Source organism: Protomyctophum parallelum, assembly GCF_964188405.1.
Source record: "Protomyctophum parallelum genome assembly, chromosome: 23".
Lineage (NCBI taxonomy): Eukaryota > Metazoa > Chordata > Actinopteri > Myctophiformes > Myctophidae > Protomyctophum > Protomyctophum parallelum.
The window spans coordinates 15,696,735-15,718,205 of record NC_139715.1 but is presented as its reverse complement, the minus strand read 5'-3'; the positions used below and the strand labels follow the sequence as shown (position 1 = coordinate 15,718,205).

Below are 21,471 nucleotides of genomic sequence, written 5' to 3'. Positions count from 1 at the left end.
TTCACTGTATCATTTAGACCTCTGATTTATATACAGTACTTAGTCACGATCTAATTAGTAATTAAGGGGAGTGTGTGGGTGGTGTGTGTGCAGCCTGACTCATCTTGAAAATTCATCCTCACATTTTCCCATGTACTGGTTTGACTGGTCTCTTATAATGGGCGGCACACATCTTTGCTTTTTTCATTGTGGCTTTGCATGTTTCTCTTTTATGATCCTCATGTCTGTCTAAGCTGGCTATCCATCTTTATTTACTTTAAATTTATACTGTAGGTACTAAATTATTTAGGTGTGGACATTATGATGAATTACGACGTTGAAAGTGCTACGCTGTTTAGCCGCAGAGCATGTTGTTATATACTGTATCCTCGTCTGATTTGATTGTAAATGATTGCTATCAATAATTGCTATACTATTCAAACGTGCCTAATACTCTGTGGTTAGAGTGTCCACCCTGAGAGTGGGAGGTTGGGGTTTAAAACCCATTCAGGATGGGAACCCCTTTTGGTGTTTTAAGCATTATGTCATGCTTTAGCTGTTGTCATGCTTTAGCAGATCTACAAGCTCGTAGCACTGCCCCTGAGTGCCGCGCTACGAGCTTGTAGATCTGCTATTTTCTTTTAGTCATAAAAATGCGGCGCAAATCTTTGAATAAATATTCTTTCAGAGCGAACGTTTTTAACTCATATAACTCTTTGCTTCTGCATGGGGAGGTCCCTGGAACAACATATTTTCAGATGGGGGTCCGCGACCAAATACAGATAATTCTGGGGGTCCTTGACATGGAAAAGGTTGAGAACCACTGACATAGAAACATAGGTTTTTCAGAAAACTGTTTCCTGATTTTGTTTTAATCGGCCTCAGGTCTAAATGGGTTAATCCCAGCGATTCATCAAAGACTTACAATTGGAACCCAATGCCTCCCTGCATGGCACTCAGTATCAGCGGTTGCATTGGGGGGTAAGTCCCTGCGACATACTAGCGTCATGTCCAGGAGGTGTACTTGCACATCAAGCTGCCTCACGCTACAGAAACTGGATATGTACTCTCCTGACCTATGGGCCACGTGGCTCAGGAACGGCGGGTCCCCAAGGATATACTTGCATATATGTTTGCCTATAATATCTTCCTAAAACAAAATGTTGGCAACCGGCACGTGAAGAAGACTCAGAAACCTCATCTGCCTTGCATTCACAGCTGCACCCGTTTGTTTCTCTGACAGAGCATGATCGCAGCCATAGTGAACAGCTCCTACTACGCCAACGTCTCCACCTCTAAATGCCAGGAGTTTGGCCGTTGGTACAAGAGGTTCAAGCGCATCAAAGGTAAGCCAAATGTCCCCGAATCGGACTACACCCTACAAAATTATAACATTAGATAAACATGGATGTTCAAAAAGACACAGGGAGACCTCTAGGCTCTGGAACACGATCACATCTGTATAATCTTTTAAAGCTTCTCAAATTACCACTTCACTTCTTAGTGTCTTTTACGTTATAAATTAACACTCAGTCTGGCCTTTTTTCATCATGTCTTATGTCTTCTATTCTCTATGATTTCTTTCATCACGTATGACTTAAAAATGTAAAATTATAAATGATGTATACACTTTTTTATTTTAATCTTTCAGTGAGTTAAGTACTAGTCTGTATAGCTGTCGATTTGACAAGGCTCACATAAATATAGTGGGTTGCTATTGATGCTTGACACTTGGATACATAAAAGAATATTAAATCCAACACATCCTGGGAACATAGACAGGAGCTGGGGGAGTAGCTGATTGCCTGTAACATGTTTATGTAATTAAATGACAAATAAAATACATGTATAACTGTAATCAATTACAATTTACAAAGTTTTTTTTTATAATTAAAGTTTCTTAACATCATGGTGATGAAAAACCTCTCAGTGTTTTTTCTCAGCACAAAGAGGAAGGAACTGACATACTTCCATGTTAAAATGATGACTGCTCACATCTTTCACCAGTGTAAACCATTACAAAATAAACATCTGAATCAAGTAAACTGTGGGTTTGGGGGGAATGAAAAAAGAAATTGCCATTTTGCACTGTTAAATAAGATGTGGTGCAGCGGTCATGCTATGATCTAGAAATTTTTGGAAAGCTTTGTGTGAACAGCCTTTAGTAGTGTTCAGACAGATTTGGTGTTTACTCACTGGCCCAGGAGTCATGATTGTGCATTAACTTCTTCTGGGCCAAAATCCTCTCTCAAGTCGCAAGCATGTTATGAAGGCTAAAAGCCAAATCTATACTTAGTATAAGTAGTATACTATAGGATAAGATCTACTCCAGCTCTGAGCAGATGCAAAGAAACCTACCATGAATGTATCAGCATTTAACAATTATTAATATATATATATTGTTTTTCTTCAATACTGATATCAATATTGCACATAATACTGGCCAGCATGAACATATCTACTTAGTTACTGATCTTCATCTTCTTAATATTCACTCTTAAGCTTTCGTTGAGCTACATGCATTTTGTGTTCCAGCATAGTGTTTATATAAGAATATTTGAGGCACGTTGTTGTTGTGTTGCCCAAGAAGAACTTGCTTATTCAATAAACCCCGAGCTCTGCTTCAGTCAGCTCATATATCAAAGTACCGAGGCTTTTACCAACAAAGGAATCAACAGAGTAACATTCCATGAACCATGAGCACTAGAAGGCTTCATTTATAGGCTTCGTCGCACAACCCCGTTGCCCCCCAAAATAATATGTATTTTCGAGGCGGAAAAAAAGGGCCGACGCAACGTCATTTTTGTCGAGCGGTGGGATCACCAGATGAAGTACGAAATCTATAAAATCTCAAAGATTATCTACGATGTCGGTCAAACAGCCTTTTTCCTTTGCCTGCAGGCTGAGATGACACCACTAAACAATCATATATATACCCCAAACGGAAAGCAGTCGCTCTCTCCAAACCTCAACGTTTGGAGAGGGAGGATGTGTTTCTCAAAGACGCACACACGCACACGCACACGCACACACACACACACACACACGCACACACACGCACACGCACACGCACACGCACACACACACACACACACACACTCTCTCACAGGCATGTCATGCTCTGCCCTCAAGCCCACACTAAGGTAAACCCTCATCTTCAGTGCCAAACCTCACTCTAACCTTTATGCTCCAAATAGCCCCAAACTCCAGACTCATAACCCAAACAGTTACAAGCCATAAGCAGAGGGAGAGCCGCGCTGCATGTCCATTGTCCACACTGGAGAGAAAGGTATATGAGGGCAGCAGAGAGTCTAAAATAACCCATTTAGGACTGAGGCTGATTTAAAAAAATGTCTTCTAAATCCTAAAGGTTTTCTGAAAAACCCATGTTTCTATGTCATTGGTGCTCAACCTTTTTCATGTCAAGGACCCTCAGAATGATCTGTATTTGGCTGCGGACCCCCATCTGAAAATATGTTGTTCCAGGGACCCCTCTCCCAGAAGCAAAGATTTGAGTTAAAAATGTTCGCTCTGAAAGAATATACAGTATATTAAAATATTTGCGCAAAATGTAAAAAAAAATGCAGATCTACAAGCTCGAGTGCCGCTCTATGTGCTTGTAGATCTGCTATTTTTCAATAGCTAAAGTATAACGCCAACAATTTCTCCAATGTCAAGCCGACAACTGTTCTCTTTTCTCCTTCGACTGGGCAACTTGCCAAATCCATCAAATCGCAAAGTGCAAAGGCTCTTAAATGGCCACTTCACCCCTTTTGCAACCAGATCTTATTTTAATGATGTTTGGGAGACAAGAAACACTTTCCTGGGGTTTTTATGTGGGTAATTTCACTAATTTGTGTTTTTAGGTACCAGTATTTCAGTACTTCAAAGTGTCCATGGATGGACTCCATGATGTCATGAGCCAAATTCCAATACCCCAAATCTCGGCCACTCACTCACTCACACTCGATCGCTCCAGCATGGCGGTGTTATGGTGAAATTGGTGACCTGATGAAATATGTGACAATCGTGTAGACATCACATAACATCAGTTTCCGAATGTAAATGATTGTGGTTTGTTTATTTGCAGAGTTCAACTTAGCTGTATTTAGGCCACGTATATAAAGACCTCCATGTAAGTTGTGTGAAGTCCATAAGATGGTCACATATTTTGGCAGGTCACCAATTTCACTGTAACACCGCCATGCTGGAGTGATCGAGTGTGAGTGAGTGAGTGAGTGGCCGAGATTTGGGGTATTGCCCCCTTTCTGAAACTAGCTCCTCACCACTCGCCCTACACACTTCCACTTGGTTTGAGCATACATATATAAATCATAGAGACGGCACTGGATGGGAGGGGAATCCCAGTGCCGTCTCTATTATTTATATATCTATGCTCAAACCGAGTGGAAGTGTGTAGGGCGAGTGGTGAGGAGCTAGTTTCAAAAAGGGCCCTGGAGTTTGGCCATGGACACTGGGCTCGCTTCCTTCCTGGACTACAATTCCCATGATGCTTTGGTGCACTGCTCCTCCTTGTGGATAGGGGGAGGGCTGTCTTACTGAGACAACATGTAGTCCAGGAAGTAAGTGTCCATGACATCATGGTGTCCATGGACACTTTGAAATACTGAAATAACTAAAAACACAAATTATCCACATAAAAAGACCAGGAAAGTGTTTCTTGTCTCCCAAACATCATTAAAATAAGATCTGGTTGAAAAAAGGGATGAAGTGGCCCTTTAAAGGGAATGGAAGACGACATACTTTAATTTGCTTTAATTCATGTTTCACCCAAAACACACAACACCCATGATTAATTAAGAGACTAAATGCAACCCCTTTTGCATCTTAATTTGAGACCAGATTATACTGTATGCCGTTTAAGTAGCAAAAGTGGAGTTGGACACGCCCTCAAGGAACATGTGCTATGCAATTTAGACCATGCAGAGAAATGAATTAGGTGTGGTTGGACAGACAGACAGACAGACAGACAGGCAGGCAGACAGGCAGGCAGGCAGGCAGGCAGGCGGGCAGGCGGGCAGGCGGGCGGGCAGGCGGGCAGGCAGGCAGGCAGACAAACTGACTGATGCCCTCTTTGATTCCCCTCTGTTCCAGGCGAATACCTTGAGAAGTTGTGGTCTGGACGAGATAAACCTGACATCAAAGGTATCATATCACCTGTTATACAAAACTAATGTTGGCTCCCATTATAATCTATACCGCAACTATATACTATATAACTCAAATATTGTGACCTGTGCGTATGTGTGTGTGTGTGTGTGTGTGTGTGTGTGTGTGTGTGTGTGTGTGTGTGTGTGTGTGTGTGTGTGTGTGTGTGTGTGTGTGCGTGCGTGTGCGTGTGCGTGTGTGTGTGACTGCGTCCCTGCAGTGGAGAGGGACTTGAGCGCGGAGCTGAACGCTCTGGCCCAGCAGCGCGCCCCATCTCTGTTGCCCTCCCACAACCACCACCACGGGCCTGGCCTGCGCAGCCCCGGCTCTCATCCGCCGCCGCCGCCCCTCAACTCCAACCTCGGGGGGGACCAGACCCAGACCCCGGGCCAGCCGCACACCGTCCTCCACCACCCTCACAGACAGCAGCACCACGCCAGCCCGCCGCTGCAGCGCGCCCAGGCTCCCCCCTCCTCCTCCTCCCTGCCACCGATGCTGGGCCACGGGGCGCTGCTGTCCCCGCAGCTTGTCCGCCAGCAGCTGGCCATGGCTCACCTCATCAACCAGCAGTTAGCCGTTAGCCGCCTGATAGCTCACCAGCAGCAGCAGCAACAGCAGCACCCCCCACAGGTAGGGCTGTCTCCATTTATTCATTACTTACAAATAATTTCGATTAAAACTTTTTTTAAGCAAAAAGCTAATCATGACAAATAAATGATATGTAGCTTGCAGTTAGTTCAGTCAGATATACTCGAGCGGCTTCATGCTATGCTCAATGGTGCATACATTATACTCGAGGGGTTAATATGCTGCATTACTATGTGGGTGTATACCATCCTACTATAAATGCGCCACGTCTCTGCGTGCTTGCATGCGTGTCTGCATGTGTGTACGGTTGTAATGCAGGTAACTCGAGAACCGTTTGCCCCACCGACTTCTTATTCGACACGCCCGTTCCACACCCCCGCAGGGAGTGCAGTGCCCAGACTCGAATCGGTCGGACCCACGGTTCTCCAGAACCACCACAAAAGGCTCTGGTCAGGCTCTGCCAGTGGGCCTAATTTGCCAGTGGGCCTAATCAGCCTAAATCCCCGCACCTGTGCAATTTCCAGCCTCTGCCTCAGCCAATTGATTGCCATGACAACTCCACACCTGACAATAAGCCTATACTTAACCACAGTCACAGTCAGTCAGTTTGCCCTCTTCACACAGGCAGATATAGAGATATCCATGTGGGACACAGATAGACAGTTAAAACGGGTGCTATGACAAGTTGACAACAGGTATTATTAGGTTTCCAAGTTGCATCGTTCTCAAGTAGGCTGGTGGCCGACAGGTCTAAAGGATAGAGGGAGGGCCGGAGCACAAGCACATCTATCTCCCTGCTCTTAATGTTTAATTGTGCCGAGCAGGGAGAAAAATGTAGCTGAGCCGAACGTCAAGATAAAGTATTAGTATTCTCATTCTATAATAAATATTTGTTAAATCTATTCGTGAGTTATCTGACTGAACTTGGATATACAAAGAAACTGCCGACAGTGAGCAGTACCAGACATAGGACGAAAATAGAAGCTCCAGAAGCTTGCAGTGCGTTGCGTCACGACACAAGACTGCAAGGACATGTATACAGATGGATGGAAACGACTCTCGCAAAAATAGAACAACTCAATTAATTAACAATTTAGGCATTTAAGACACTCTTAATCCAGAGCGATTTACAGTAAGCAAGAACAAAAAAACATGGTAATACATCAAATCATCATGAATCCTACATAAGCTTAAGAACCAGTGGAATATCTATCTAATTAAACTATATGTCTATACACTATAGAGTGCTATGTCTACATAAAGTCCTATCTAAAAGTTACATAAATTGAGCCTATGCATACACCTGTAGGTGGTCGAGGCTATGGCAAGTACTACGGCAAGTGCTATGGGCTGAAGAGGTGGGTTTTCAGACTACGGTGGAAGCTTGGGAGTGAGTCTGCCGTTCTGATTGCAATGGGAAGTGCATTCCACATTTTGGAGCCAGAAGGGAGAACGCTATGGGCAGTGTACTGTACATGCAGTGTACGGTAATAACTGTGCCGGGCCGGGCCTCCTCCCCGCAGGGCGTCAACCACCATCAGTTCCTCAACCACCCGCCCATCCCGAGAGCCTGCAAGACCCCGGGCGGCAGCGCCATGGAGCCCGGCGGAGGCCACAACAACCCCGAGGTCTCCTTCGACATCTACCACCACGTCCGAGAGGAGCTGAAGAGAGCCAGCGTCTCCCAGGCCGTGTTCGCCCGCGTGGCCTTCAACCGCACCCAGGTAACACGACGACGGGTCGCAACAAAATAGCAACTCTACAAGCTCGTAGCTATGAGCTTGTAGAGTTGCTATTTTGTTTTAATCGTGAAAACGTGTGTAAATCTTTTACCCGTATTAATGCCAAGAACGCGGGACCTCGTTCTTCTCTCCACGACCCGCCTTTGCCAAGACGAGGGAACTCGTCTTTCTTTAATTTAATTTAATCCAGCAATTAAAAATTTCTATTAAAAATATATATATTTTTGCTTTTACTCACATGCTTTTACTCACAGCCTACATACGGATCCGACGTGCACGTGCATGCGCTTATTACTCCTTTTTCTGCTCAAAATGAGCCAAAATCTGGTGTTTAGAAGGTATCGCACAGATCAAAACAACTCCATTGCAGTTCCACTGTCTACAGTGAAGCCACACACTGTGGGGGGGAAGCTGCACTTCCTGGTTGCGCCAAGGAAGATTAGAGAAGGAAGTGACAAGGTGCTGCGCCATGACACTTTCATGGGAACCAAATCTCGCACTGGAAGTTACATGAATACAAAGCAGTGAATGGAGCAAGCTTGACCAGCTCATAACAAACATTATTTATGAACCATTGAGACCTTTGTCATATAATCGGTTCAGGTATATAAAAGAAGACCTATCACAGGCTGTTTTCTAATCACTTGCTTTTCCATGTGCACAGAGTTTTATTTGAGGATTTAAACAGCAGCAGGTATAGTTTCTGTTCCCGGGGGTATCGCGAGATTTGGCTGCCAGACAGGAAACGGTGGACAGTCTTGCGATACTTGGCACGTTCAGAAACGTACTTTTTGCTCTTTAGATTACACAGTGTACACATCGAAATGCAACACAGCAGACAATAATGTGTTTCTGTTATTTGCCAGAAGCGATTACTTTACAAAAGATCTCAGTCATTCAGAAATAGTGTTTGTTCATGAGCTGGTCACTGAGCTCTCACTAAGCTCTCATTGACTCCAGTGCATTCTGCCAAACCTCCGGGTGCAGTTTGGCTTTGGAATAAAAAAAAGTGCTCCAATACAATATATCTGTATTTCACTGTGTGTGTGATTGTGTGTGTGTGTGTGTGTGTGTGTGTGTGTGTGTGTGCGCGTGTGCGTGCGCACTGTCCCCCCCACAGGGCCTGCTGTCGGAGATCCTGCGCAAGGAGGAGGACCCCCGCTCGGCCTCCCAGTCGCTGCTGGTCAACCTCAAGGCCATGCAGAACTTCCTGAACCTGCCGGAGGGCGAGAGAGACCGCATCTACCAGGAGGAGAGAGAGAGAAGCACCAACCCCAACCTCATTCACTCCAACAACACCCTGGTCCCCTGCAGTCCCAGCCCACAGAGACTCATGCAGGTACAGTACGTCGAAAACGTCCCGAGTGTTCATTTATCTTTAATACATTTTCAACCAAGGTTCAAGGTTTCTTTATTTTGTCTCCCGGAGGAGAAATTTGTCTTTGACCCCAAGGACCCAGCATACAGATACAATATAATACACAATACAAGACAACAAAGGCACACAGTGACCCGTACAACATTTAAGTACCACACACCAACATACCTAGTGCAAAAAAGGGGAAGAACATCACCTCATAACCTTCGACCCCTACCCTGTCTGCCCTCTGCAAGGAGTGTGATTGACAGAGGGACAAAGGAATGCTTGTACCTACAGTATTATATTTGCACGCATGGACCTCGTACCACCTACCTGATGGCATTAGCCGATACTCAGGGTATTGTAGGCTAGCCTGGTTAATAAACCAGACTAATATCGCACGGATCCGCGGGATATTAGTCTGGGGAGGCTCAGCTTGGATTTCATTTCCAGGGAAACATTTTCTCTTTGACGCAATTGGTCAGAGCTACTGTCAGTCAAAGGTCTCAAGCATTGAACGTCACTGTACCAAAGCCCGCCCATATTGCATACCGTGTCCCTATTGGGCGCCCACATTCTCGTGTGTAGGAAATGGGCGTAAAATTGAGCCTCTCCAGACCGAAATACGCCGCTAGGCAATTTTTTTTGCCAACGGCTGATTCGGTCTGGTTTATTAACCAGGCTAATTGTAGGCTACAAACCACTATATTAATGTAAAGTATTTCCTACACCTTTTTTAACTAACCCTTTAAACGGGTTGGTTTTAATGAGATGGTCGGACATGCATCGTGGAACACAGCAGGTGTTAATGTCTTAATGTAACACAAAGATCTTCCCTCGCGATCTGTTTTTTTGTTTTAGAAAAAAATGTCAAGTTCAGGTCAGGAGGTCTGTGGGGGGGAACGGTCGTCAGAAACAATAATATGCACGTCTTCCCGTAGTTCTAATAGCCTGGCCACCCTCGTTGGCCCCGCTTCACTGGTTTATCAATGTGATCTGGATGTTTGCTTTGGAAATACCTCTTCATGTCCACCGGCTTTAAGCTTTCATGTGCCAGAATCGCAGAGCACAGTACACAGTACGTTGATCCATTTCGTAACATGGCTTATGGTTGTAAAAACGTCTTTCCATTAGTGGTCAAGGTTTGACGATATTTGTGGGGTGTCATGAGTGATACCTTTAGATGGTACATCTTTGAGTGCCTTTTTTTTAAGCCACTGTTCCATGTTGTAGTGAGAAATAAAAATGTTTCCTTACTTAGATAGACTTTGCTGTTATTAACTTGGCGGGACAAGTTAAAGCAGAAATAACATGCATTAAAACGTTTTTTAATATTTAATATCATATTGAATAATATATGTGTCCCTCAAACATATTTCTAATGGTTTGATCCTCAATCACCACTCTGATATAACCAGTCCTTGTCATTTCTTTCTGGACTTTTCTTTCTGTACCACAATGTCCTGGAGGTGGTGGGGGTGCTGATATGCAAATTATTTAATATTTGAGTCATTATAATTCTGATGATGCTAGATAAAACCAGGCTTGTTTAAATTCCATGCCAGCTTGGAAAATCAACAATGGTGGACACTGTAAACAAAGTGGAAATTAAAGTGATACAGTTGATACTGACATCACGCATACGACCAAATCAGTTGATCTGTTTCTGAGAGCAATTTCCATAAAAGTGCCTATATGATGTGAAAGCCTGATTGTTAAAAAAATGCATATTTGTGGGGATAGAAAACAGATAGGGGGGCCCAAAGAACACCATTTTTCTTTTGGAAAAAGTTTAATTTTTATGTTACAGGTCCTTTTAGTTTGGGAAGGAGTCTCACCAGCTGCACAGAGCCAGCGTGATCTGTCTATTGTGCCCTATTGTGCCCCCGGGTAGGCACAACGTGTCTACCTGGCAGCGCCGGTCTGAAGAGCTGCAGTCACTGACAGCAGAGGTTGTAATGTTTTAATCTCCTGTCCCCCCTGTCCTCTCCTATGTCTCTCCTGCCCCCCCCCATCTCTCCTATGTCTGTCCTGTCCCCCCTGTCCTCTCCTATGTCTCTCCTGCCCCCCCCATCTCTCCTATGTCTGTCCTGTCCCCCCCTCCTCTCCTATGTCTGTCCTGTCCCCCCTCCTCTCCTATGTCTGTCCCCCCTGTCCTCTCCTATGTCTCTCCTGCCCCCCCCCCCCATCTCTCCTATGTCTGTCCTGTCCCCCCCTCCTCTCCTATGTCTGTCCTGTCCCCCCTCCTCTCCTATGTCTGTCCCCCCTGTCCTCTCCTATGTCTCTCCTGCCCCCCCATCTCTCCTATGTCTGTCCTGCCCCCCCCCCCTCCTCTCCTATGTCTGTCCTGCCCCCCCTCCTCTCCTATGTCTGTCCTGTCCCCCCTGTCCTCTCCTATGTCTCTCCTGCCCCCCCCATCTCTCCTATGTCTGTCCTGTCCCCCCTCCTCTCCTATGTCTGTCCCCCCTGTCCTCTCCTATGTCTCTCCTGCCCCCCCCATCTCTCCTATGTCTGTCCTGCCCCCCCCCTCCTCTCCTATGTCTCTCCTGTCCCCCCTCCTCTCCTATGTCTGTCCTGTCCCCCCTCCTCTCCTATGTCTGTCCTGTCCCCCCTGTCCTCTCCTATGTCTGTCCTGTCCCCCCTCCTCTCCTATGTCTGTCCTGTCCCCCCTCCTCTCCTATGTCTGTCCTGTCCCCCCTCCTCTCCTATGTCTGTCCTGTCCCCCCTCCTCTCCTATGTCTGTCCTGTCCCCCCTCCTCTCCTATGTCTGTCCTGTCCCCCCTCCTCTCCTATGTCTGTCCTGTCCCCCCCTCCTCTCCTATGTCTGTCCTGTCCCCCCTCCTCTCCTATGTCTGTCCTGTCCCCCCTCCTCTCCTATGTCTGTCCTGTCCCCCCTCCTCTCCTATGTCTGTCCTGTCCCCCCTCCTCTCCTATGTCTGTCCTGTCCCCCCCTGTCCTCTCCTATGTCTGTCCTGTCCCCCCCCTCCTCTCCTATGTCTGTCCTGTCCCCCCTCCTCTCCTATGTCTGTCCTGTCCCCCCTCCTCTCCTATGTCTGTCCTGTCCCCCCCTGTCCTCTCCTATGTCTGTCCTGTCCCCCCCTGTCCTCTCCTATGTCTGTCCTGTCCCCCCCTCCTCTCCTATGTCTGTCCTCCTGCAGCCGCCGAAGCCCATTCTGGTCAGTGTAGACATGCCGTTGAAGCTGGAGACCTTAGTAAACATCACCTCTGGAATCTATGAGGAGATCCAGCAGGAGATGAAGCGAGCCAAGGTGTCCCAGGCGCTGTTTGCCAAGGTGGCTGCCAACAAGAGCCAGGTCAGTCTCCACAAAACACACTAACTACCCTACTGGTGAGTTTCACACTGTTTTATTAATGGGAAAACCCCATGAGGTTTATGTCACGAGCTATCTCCACGAGCGACTATTAAAAGAGAAATGGTGAAAAAAGAAAAACAATCAATCAATAGCAACATTTTCAAATCAACATCGTTGTTTCTCATACTAAGGATTGGTTCCCGGAAGAGGGACAGACAGACAAAACATGGTTTTATAGATCCACTGAGTCCTGATATGTACACACGCACGTACACACACGCACGAACACCGACAGACCGGGTTAAACGTATCACATCTCTCGTGGCACTCAACACGGGGGACACGGCTCACTGACCCCATCTGCTAGCTGTGGAGGGAGAGAAGGACATACAGAGAGTGGATGAGAAAGACTCATCACACTGTGTGTGATAGGAAAGGATTGACACGTTATGAATGGAGAGAGTGAAGAGATACATCAACGTTTACGGTCTGAAAATGACTGACGGAGAGGAGGATGAAGATCTGTGTGACTGAAGGGCACTAAAGAGAGACCGAGAGGGATTGACCTGTACGAGCGATACAAACATAGAAATATCACACGCGTTTGAAGTGTCAATTCCCATTGACAATGAATGGAGAATTTACGCCATGATGTACGGTGATAAGAGTGCCCCTGCTCTTATGTACGTAAATTATCCATTCATTGTCAATGGGAATTTAATGTTTGTGTTGGACGAAACTACCGATTTGCTCGTCCACATATGACGTGAATTTTCCATTCATTGTCAATGGGAATTTAATGTTTGTGTATGTGTAAGACGAACATCTACACTAATAGCTGAATATAGGAGGGGCTGGTGCGCCTCAAACATACAATACACAACGGACGCAAATGGATCAAGAGAAATTGAACGTTGCTAGATTCTGCTACAGTACTTAAATGAAACGCGTTAACCACATGCACCCTAGCATGTACCTATTCTGTTGGGGGGGGGGGGAAATAGCCGAAAATCTATCAATGAACTCGACGCGCATCAATCACACACTTTGGTGACAAGACTTGGTGGAGAGGGAAGGAAAGAGAAGGCCGAAGACTGGTCAACAACAAAGCACATGGTCTCTGTCAGGTGGAAACCTCATATCCCTCCCAAAAAACCCCCAAACTGTTACTTTGCACTGTTCAAATTCAGAAGAAAAGCAAAAAGTAGCAGATCTCAGTCGATGCTCATAGCGATTCGCTTTACGGCACGTTTCGAGCTTGTGCATCTGCTCCTTTGGATGCTGTTATATGTGTGACGCTGTAGTATGATCAGGTAGGCCGTACATCTGACCGGTCTGAAGTGAGTGGTACTGTACTGTACTGTACTGTACTGTACTGTACTGTACTGTACTGTACTGTACTGTACTGTACTGTACTGTACTGTACTGTACTGTACTGTACTGTAAGAAAAAGCTCTGCATAGGAGTGGCTAGCACCACTAAAAACAAAACAAAAAAAACAACAACACAAAGTTAGAACATGGAGATAAGGTTTATTTTTTTAAATAACTGGTTATTTAACTGGTTAACGAAATAGATAGGATAGTCTGCAGGGAGAGAGAGAGAGAGAGAGAGAGAGAGAGAGAGATACAACAAGGGAGAGGAAGAGAAGACGGTGGGGGTTGATTAGATTAGCACCAGGGTGCTGCTGTGTAGGAGCATGGCGCACAAACAACAGCTGGTGGCGGAGACTAGCTGCGCCTGGGTCAGCCTTGTGGAGATAATCAAATCTTTCCTCCTCCCCTCCTTCAACCCTTCCTCCGGGCTCTGCTGACACACATACACACACACACACACACACACGCACACACGCAGGGAAGCGCCGTTCCCTCCACTCGTCCGTCCTACAGCCAAATTGCCCTTGAGCAAGAGGTGCCCCGACTGCTACGGTAACCGCAGCACCGCTGTGGCCGACGGCGCAGCACAAGGTTGTCGTACAGGAGTATAGCGGTCAGATACTAGATGTGTCAATGGACTATAAAACTTAACAGCCCCCCCCCCCCCCCACACACACACACACAGGCTGTAAAACAGTCAGTCAACTTCATTGGTTAAATAAAAAGGACCATAAAGAATTGCTAATATTTTTCAACGTCGTGTCATACCTACCTAAAACAAACTATTAATTTTAATGGTTGCAGCTGTGTTTATCCTGCTGCAATGACACGTCTGTGAGAAGGGTCCATTAATACAAAATAAAGGGGTGGGGGAGTAACATGAAAAGGCGAGCGGGTCACCAACTTATGCCTAATTTTAATTTATGCTGTGTCATACAGTATGACCGAAAATAGCAGATCTACAAGTGCACATCACGTTGTAAGCTTATAGATACAGTTCCGGGGGGGTCCCGAGCCAAAAGCGTTGAGAACCCCTGCCGTATACCGCTTGCTGCCTTACTCCACACTGGTAAGCCCACGTGCCTCATGCTCCTTGTTGTGGAGACATGCAGTTCAGCCGCCTACGACAGCTACACATCTGGCTTAAAGGTCACTTTATAGCGCTTACTTATATATGGACACTTTTACTACTTTACTGAACCGTACAGAACGTTTTAAACATGGCCGTTACAAATGCAGTATTTGTTTGATCTAATTCATGCCAATAAACATCCGATCTCTGTGTCTCCATCTTTTCCTTCCTTCATCTCTCTCTCTCTCTCTCTCTCTCTCTCTCTCTCTCTCTCTCTCTCTCCAGGGCTGGTTGTGTGAGTTGCTGAGGTGGAAGGAGAGCCCGAGCCCTGAGAACCGCACCCTGTGGGAGAACCTGTGCACCATCCGGAGGTTCCTGTCCCTGTCCCAGGCTGACAGGGACATGGTGTACGAGGAGGAGTCCCGACACCACCACCACACCGAGAGGTTCCACACCGTGCTACACCTGCCCGACTCACAGGTCTGTGCAGGGCTGGCTTGCCCATTGGCTAATTCAGGGGCTCCCAAAGAGGTAGAAAGCTGTCGTTCCCTGATGTCATCGCTAGGGAGTCGGGACACATGCTTCAGTAGGCAGGAACTGGGGGTGGCAATGAAGGACTGGTGCTTCAGTAGGCAGGAACTGGGGGTTACAATGAAGGACTGGTGCTTCAGTAGGCAGGAACTGGGGGTTACAATGAAGGACTGGTGCTTCAGTAGGCAGGAACTGGGGGTTACAATGAAGGACTGGTGCTTCAGTAGGCAGGAACTGGGGGTGGCAATGAAGGACTGGTGCTTCAGTAGGCAGGAACTGGGGGTTACAATGAAGGCCCGGGAAGTCTGGCGTAGCATTGTGGAATTCATGATCTCGACCGCGGTCGAAAAATGATGATGATGAGGAGTCCTTTCAAGGGGGTCCCCAGCTAAATGGCCCTTATTGGTCTGTAACTAAGAGAGTGTACACATGGAACCAAATGGACCCTGATGGGTCCATTTTGGTTCCATGTGTACACTTAACTTTGATTTTACAATATAAATTGAGGGTCTCAGGGATAGAAATGTCATTCAATGGGGGTCCGTAGCCTAATGCATGTCAAACTGCAGGGGGTCCTTGAAATTAAACGGGTTGAGAATCACTGCTATAGACTTTAAAAAAAAGTCCCTGTCCCTGGCATATCTTTTCAAATGGGGGTCCGCGGGCTAATGAGTGTCAATTTGGGGGTCCTTGACATGAAAACGTTTGGGAACCACTGGTCTAGTTGGTTCCAAGGGTGGCTTTCTGATTGACTGGTTGGTTCTTAGGTTGATTCATTGATTGATTGATTGATTGATTGATTGATTGATTGATCCATCAGCTGGCTGGCTGTTTGGTTAATTGGTTGCTCAGTCGGCCAGTAGAGCTAATTTTACTCTGAAAGTGAAAAACCTGCAGGCCCAGAACAGTACAGGGAAATGTATCTGGAAAGCCCTTACTTGTATTGTAACTTAGCTAAGAGAGACCATACAGACCATACTATATATAGCTTTTTGTCCTAACTCGTGTCACTTTTGCCATTGACAATGAAAGGAGAATGTACGTCATATGTGTCTGAGCAAATCTTCTGACCTCCTTCTTCTCCTCCTTCTCCTCCCTCAGTGTTGTGATGAAGTGAGTGTCATAATGAGGAAGTCATTTTGTGGTGGCCACTAGCTCATTCCACAGTCAGGCAGCCCAGAGACACAGGGCCAGGAGGGGGTTGGGATGTAAGGAGCTCCTAAACATAGTGGCACAGTACGCCCTGCTGAACACTGGCGCCTGAGAGACAGCATAACAACATGCAGAGAGAGAGAGAGAGAGAGAGAGAGCAGTAAGACAATGGGGGGGGGGTGATCAAGAGATAGAGAGATGAGAGCTACTGTACGTCCACACACTTAATTCTTTATAGTTTATAGTCCTTGAAACCAGGAAGTGAGTTTTTTTTGCTTTTTGCTTTGTACATTTTGTTACCCCGACGACGCTAAACCAGTATAGCCACACATTCAACGTCATTGGTTGTATACTACACTTTGTCTTCATATTATAATAAACAAATCATTTGCTAAAGGGGAAAGTGGTATTTAAATTTGAAACATTAAAATATCATGTGGGTCAACTTACTTGGCTTGGATCAACCTACCTGGGGCAATTTGAGCCACTTATTGTTTTATAAATGATGGTTTCATGGCCCTTTCTTTGTTAAGAGATAGAAGAGATCCTAAAATAGATCTTTCGATTTTACTGCCATCTCATTCTGCCTTTTGGGACAACTTAAGTAAAAGGTGTCTCATCATCTTACCCCGTTCTCCTAGGATGTTGTTTCCCACACCTTGTAGCATATGGTCTATATACTCATATCAGAACAATGGGATTTAGGTAAAAAATAATTGCCTTTCCTCGTTAAGCGTGGTATTTTAATGTGGTTCGATGATACAATCTTGTCATAAACCTTTGTTTGTCTACAGAGTATAGGGTTTAAGGGGTTAAGACCCCTTAAACCCTTTATACTATATACCGGGGTCCCCCAGGGCTCTATATCCTCCTCGGGGGGGCCGAGGCGATGCAGTGTGAGCTCACAGATCCGTTATTCTTCGCCTATTATGGCATGCTTGTTTATGGTTTATTGGATGGATTCCCCGTTATATCCCACTCTAATCTTCCCCCGGATAGGGACGCTAGATGTCATGTGGTTAACCCCATTCAGGACGGGAACCCCTTTTGGTGTATTAAACATTGTGTTATACTTTAGCTATTGAAAAATAGCAGATCTACAAGTCGATAGCGTGGCACCGAGTGGCGCATTTTGAATATATATTCTTTCAGAGCAAACGTTTTTAACTCAAATCTTTGCTTCTGGGGGGGTGCCTGGAATAACATATTTTCAGATGGGGATCGGCGGCCAATTTCATATAGTTTCTAGGGTCCTTGACATGAAAAAGGTTGAGCACCACTGACATAGAAACATGGGTTTTTCAGAAAACTGTCAGGATTTAGAAGACATTTGTAGAATCGTCCTCAGGTCTAAATGGCTTAAATTCCTAAAAACCCAGAGTCAAAATCAGACGTAAGCCCCGGCTTGGCCTACAGCGCGAGAACAACGACGGGTCATGTCACCCCAAAAGATACATTATTTTCATCTTTTCGGGTGTCTGTCTGTCTGTCTGTCTGTCTGTCTGTCTGTCTGTCTGTCTGTCTGTCTGTCTGTCTGTCTGTCTGTACAGCGGTAGTTGTGGATGTGGTAGTATCATTCTTTGTTGGTTTGCTTGTCTGCTGCATCCTTCTGTGTACACCCACCCAGCCGGCACCCACCCATACTCATCTCCACGGTCACCGCCCCCTTCCACACACACACACACACACACACACACACAGTCACACACACACACACACACACACACACACACACACACCACAACACATGGCACGCAGCTGGAGCAACGCACACATCATCGCATGCACATTGCACACACACACACACACACACACACACAACGCTCGTGCGTGCACTGTACATACATATTATCTACCGTCGATTTTGACGGCCAGGAATCCGTGTGAAAGTGGGCCGCCCCATGCATGCACACTGACACACACGTGCACAGGACGAGCGCACGCACGCGCACAAACATGTGTGAACGAATGCCATTTGCGAAACCTTCTTTGGCCTGGATTTAATTTAACTATGAAACACAAACACACGCACGCACACATACTCACACATACACGCTCGCGCGCACACACACACACACACACACACACACACACACACACACACACACACACACACACACACACACACACACACACACACACACACACACACACACACACACACACACACACACACACACACACACACACACAAACACACACACACACAGAGACAGGCATTACACGCACACATGCGCGCTCCCCTACTGTGAATTTGTAGCAGCAGCAGTGGTGGCATTCCATGTGTGTTGGAAATGAAGTCAGCGTCATCAATCATAAAGTTGATTGATGACGATTACATCTTAATCAGCATGTCTCCAAACCTTGCTTCCTTGCACGCAAACCTTGTGTGTGTGTGTGTGTGTGTGTGTGTGTGTGTGTGTGTGTGCAAATTTCAGACACTATCAATGGCAATGCACTACAGAGCATCGCAGTCCCGCCCCCTGCGAGGGCACCAGGAAATAATTTCCCATTCATTTTCCCCATAGACATTTCAAAAAGTATTTATTTAAAGACCTTTTAAGCCTCAGACAAAGCCAACTCGGTAGGTGACAACTCATGACAATAAACCAAAACAAATTGGGTCGTACAGATAATTTGAAAGACGAAAAAAAGAGCAGGGTACAACTTCTTTTGTTGTTTTTCGTCTTTTACATTTTTTGTTCGCCCCCAAAGAAATGTGTTTATTGTCATGAGTTGTCACCTGCCGAGTTGGCTTTGTTCGAGTCTTTAAAGGTCTTTAAATATATACTTTTTGAAACGTCTATGGGGAAAATGAATGGGGAATTATTTCCTGGTGCCCAGGAAATAATTTGTGGTTCTGAAAGGGGGCGGGACTGTGACACTATATAACTAAATGATAACTATATTGTTCACCATTTTTTTATAGGTGGTGTGACTTCTGACATCCACATATCCATTTTATTATTCCATCAACTACATCTTCAAATATATATGAACAAATCAATGTTTTTTTTTATGATAACGATGCTAGACCTATTTTGCCCTATTTCGTACAAAAATAGGTAAACCGACCGATCTACAAGCTCACAATGCTTCACAACACGTTCGCTTGTAGATCATATATTTCTGATATTGTTTTTAATGAAAATAAGCTACGTTTCCAATCCAAAATGTATACTTTTTTTGCATTAAAATCAATTATCATTGTGTCGTAACCAATTAAATGGATTAACTGTCGCGCCCCTCCATGTCACCACCTGCTCCTCAAAACGCCCCTCCTCCTAATCTTGTTTTCGTCTCACAAGTCATTGAAAATAGAAGTGGTAAAATGACTAACCCACACATTTCCTGCTAAAAATGCACCACCCCCCCACCGCTGTCTTCCCAACCTCCCCTAAAACCAAAATACTTGCCAGTCTGGCCTAACCTCAATATTACTCGAAACATACCCTGTAATTATTGAAGCAAGGGGGAGAGAAAAAGGAATTACTATTATCTTTATTTAGCCCCTTTAATTTTGACGGACCACAGATTTATAGCGTTGAGATTCCTGCGTTTGGGCGTGCTTAGCCACCCCACCCTGCTAATAAGCCCTCGTTAGTTGTACTTGTTTGTGTGATGAGCTTGTGTGTGTGTGTGTGTGTGTGCGTGTGTGTGTGTGTGTGTGTGTGCGTGCATCGTATGTGTGCGTGCGTGCTTGTAAGGGTGGGCAATGGAGGTCTGGTCAATCAGACTTCCGCCCCAGTACCAGAATTTTATAACAGATCTCCACAACAGGGGGGTTGCTAAAAAGGGAAGTGACTTTGGTCAGTCTGTGGTTTCTGTGAAGGATTATGTTAATCGTATGGGCATATGGACTGTCACTTATGTGCTATTGTGGTGGGCTCTTTCATTCAAAGTGCCTGCCGTCGGGGCAGACATTTTTAGCGTGGGGCTCCCAAGTGAGAAGCAAATTCTACTCTTTCTTCTTGATGCAACATGATAGCTACATAGCTACTGCGGTACACCGAAGGCATTCATTTAACTGAGTCTATAGTCATGCACGTTTGTGCTTTTTTAATCCTGATGTAATGGCATCGATTGTGACCGATTTTTGGTTTTCTTCGCAGGTACTCCACAGACTGCCCCTACTGCCTTTGAAGGACCCATCCCCCCCAATGCGTGAGGAGACACACCACCAAACCCCCTTACCGGCCTTGAGGTGTCCAGAGGAGGGGCCTCAGCTTGGTCTGGGCCCCAGCCCGGGCCCGGGCCCTGTAGGCCCAGGCCCTGCAGCTGGAGCAGGGGTTGGAAGTGCTGGAAGCGGAGGCCCCAAGAAGGCCCGCTCGCGGACGCGCATCTCCCTGGAGGCCCTGGGGATCCTGCAGAGCTTCATCGGCGACGTGGGGCTCTACCCGGACCAGGAGGCCATCCACACCCTGTCGGCCCAGCTGGACTTGCCCAAGCACACCATCGTCAAATTCTTCCAGAACCAGCGCTATCACGTCAAGCACCACAGCCAGGCCAGGGAGCCCGGCGCCCTCGGGGAGGACGGCCAAAGCCCGGGCCCCGCCGCCAATGGGCCCCTGGGGGCGGCAGAGTGCCTCGGTGCCACCGGCGAGGAGGAGGAGGTGCTTTCGGGATCCGAGGAGTCCAGCGAGGACGGGAGCGGTATGGTGGAAGTGTACAGGACAGAGGGAGGAGGCAACCACGTGGGTGAAGGTGGAGGGCCGGGGGTGGATAATATGGAGGTGGAGAAAGTGGAGGCGGAGGACAGAGAAGCTTTGGCCCCGAGGGCCAGCACCAACATGTCCCCTTTCAATGGTCCAGAAAGCCCCCATGACTCTGGGGAGCAGCAGAGATAACAGAAAGGGAACACAGACATGAGGTGAGACAGCAGGACGTGACGGGAACATAGATCCCATCGCAAGAAACACCTTCTTACATGGTAAAAACCAACACATTCTACTCGCCGCGCACGCACGCACGCACACACACACACTCAAAAAATGCATTGCAATTGTCGTGTGGAGGCAATCAATCCGAGTTTGGGGTTTAAGAACCGTGGCAGCGACTAAGTGCTGTGACCAAAGGAAATAAGGGACATAAGGATGTTGTTGATGACGTTTGTAGCTTGCTGCTTCTGCGGGATCTGGTCAGTACGGGACTCGACAATAAAGAGGCTTTAGAAAACAAGGCAACAAAG

At 46.4% G+C, this 21,471-nt stretch overlaps 1 protein-coding gene across 2 annotated transcripts in view; it reads left to right on the top strand.

Moving 5' to 3' along the window:
• Positions 1–21,264, top strand: part of LOC310854416 (DNA-binding protein SATB2-like) — a 52,192-nt gene extending 30,928 nt beyond the window's left edge. For both annotated transcript variants that reach the window (XM_083759052.1, XM_083759053.1), the window contains 8 exons: positions 1,223–1,325; positions 5,095–5,145; positions 5,369–5,778; positions 7,260–7,460; positions 8,599–8,817; positions 11,997–12,152; positions 14,886–15,080; positions 20,396–21,264. In XM_083759052.1, coding sequence (XP_083615178.1) covers positions 1,223–1,325; positions 5,095–5,145; positions 5,369–5,778; positions 7,260–7,460; positions 8,599–8,817; positions 11,997–12,152; positions 14,886–15,080; positions 20,396–21,130 — 2,070 coding nt within the window. In that variant the 3' untranslated portion in view covers positions 21,131–21,264. The remainder of the gene's footprint in view (positions 1–1,222; positions 1,326–5,094; positions 5,146–5,368; positions 5,779–7,259; positions 7,461–8,598; positions 8,818–11,996; positions 12,153–14,885; positions 15,081–20,395) is intronic.
• The last annotated feature ends 207 nt before the right edge of the window (positions 21,265–21,471 follow it).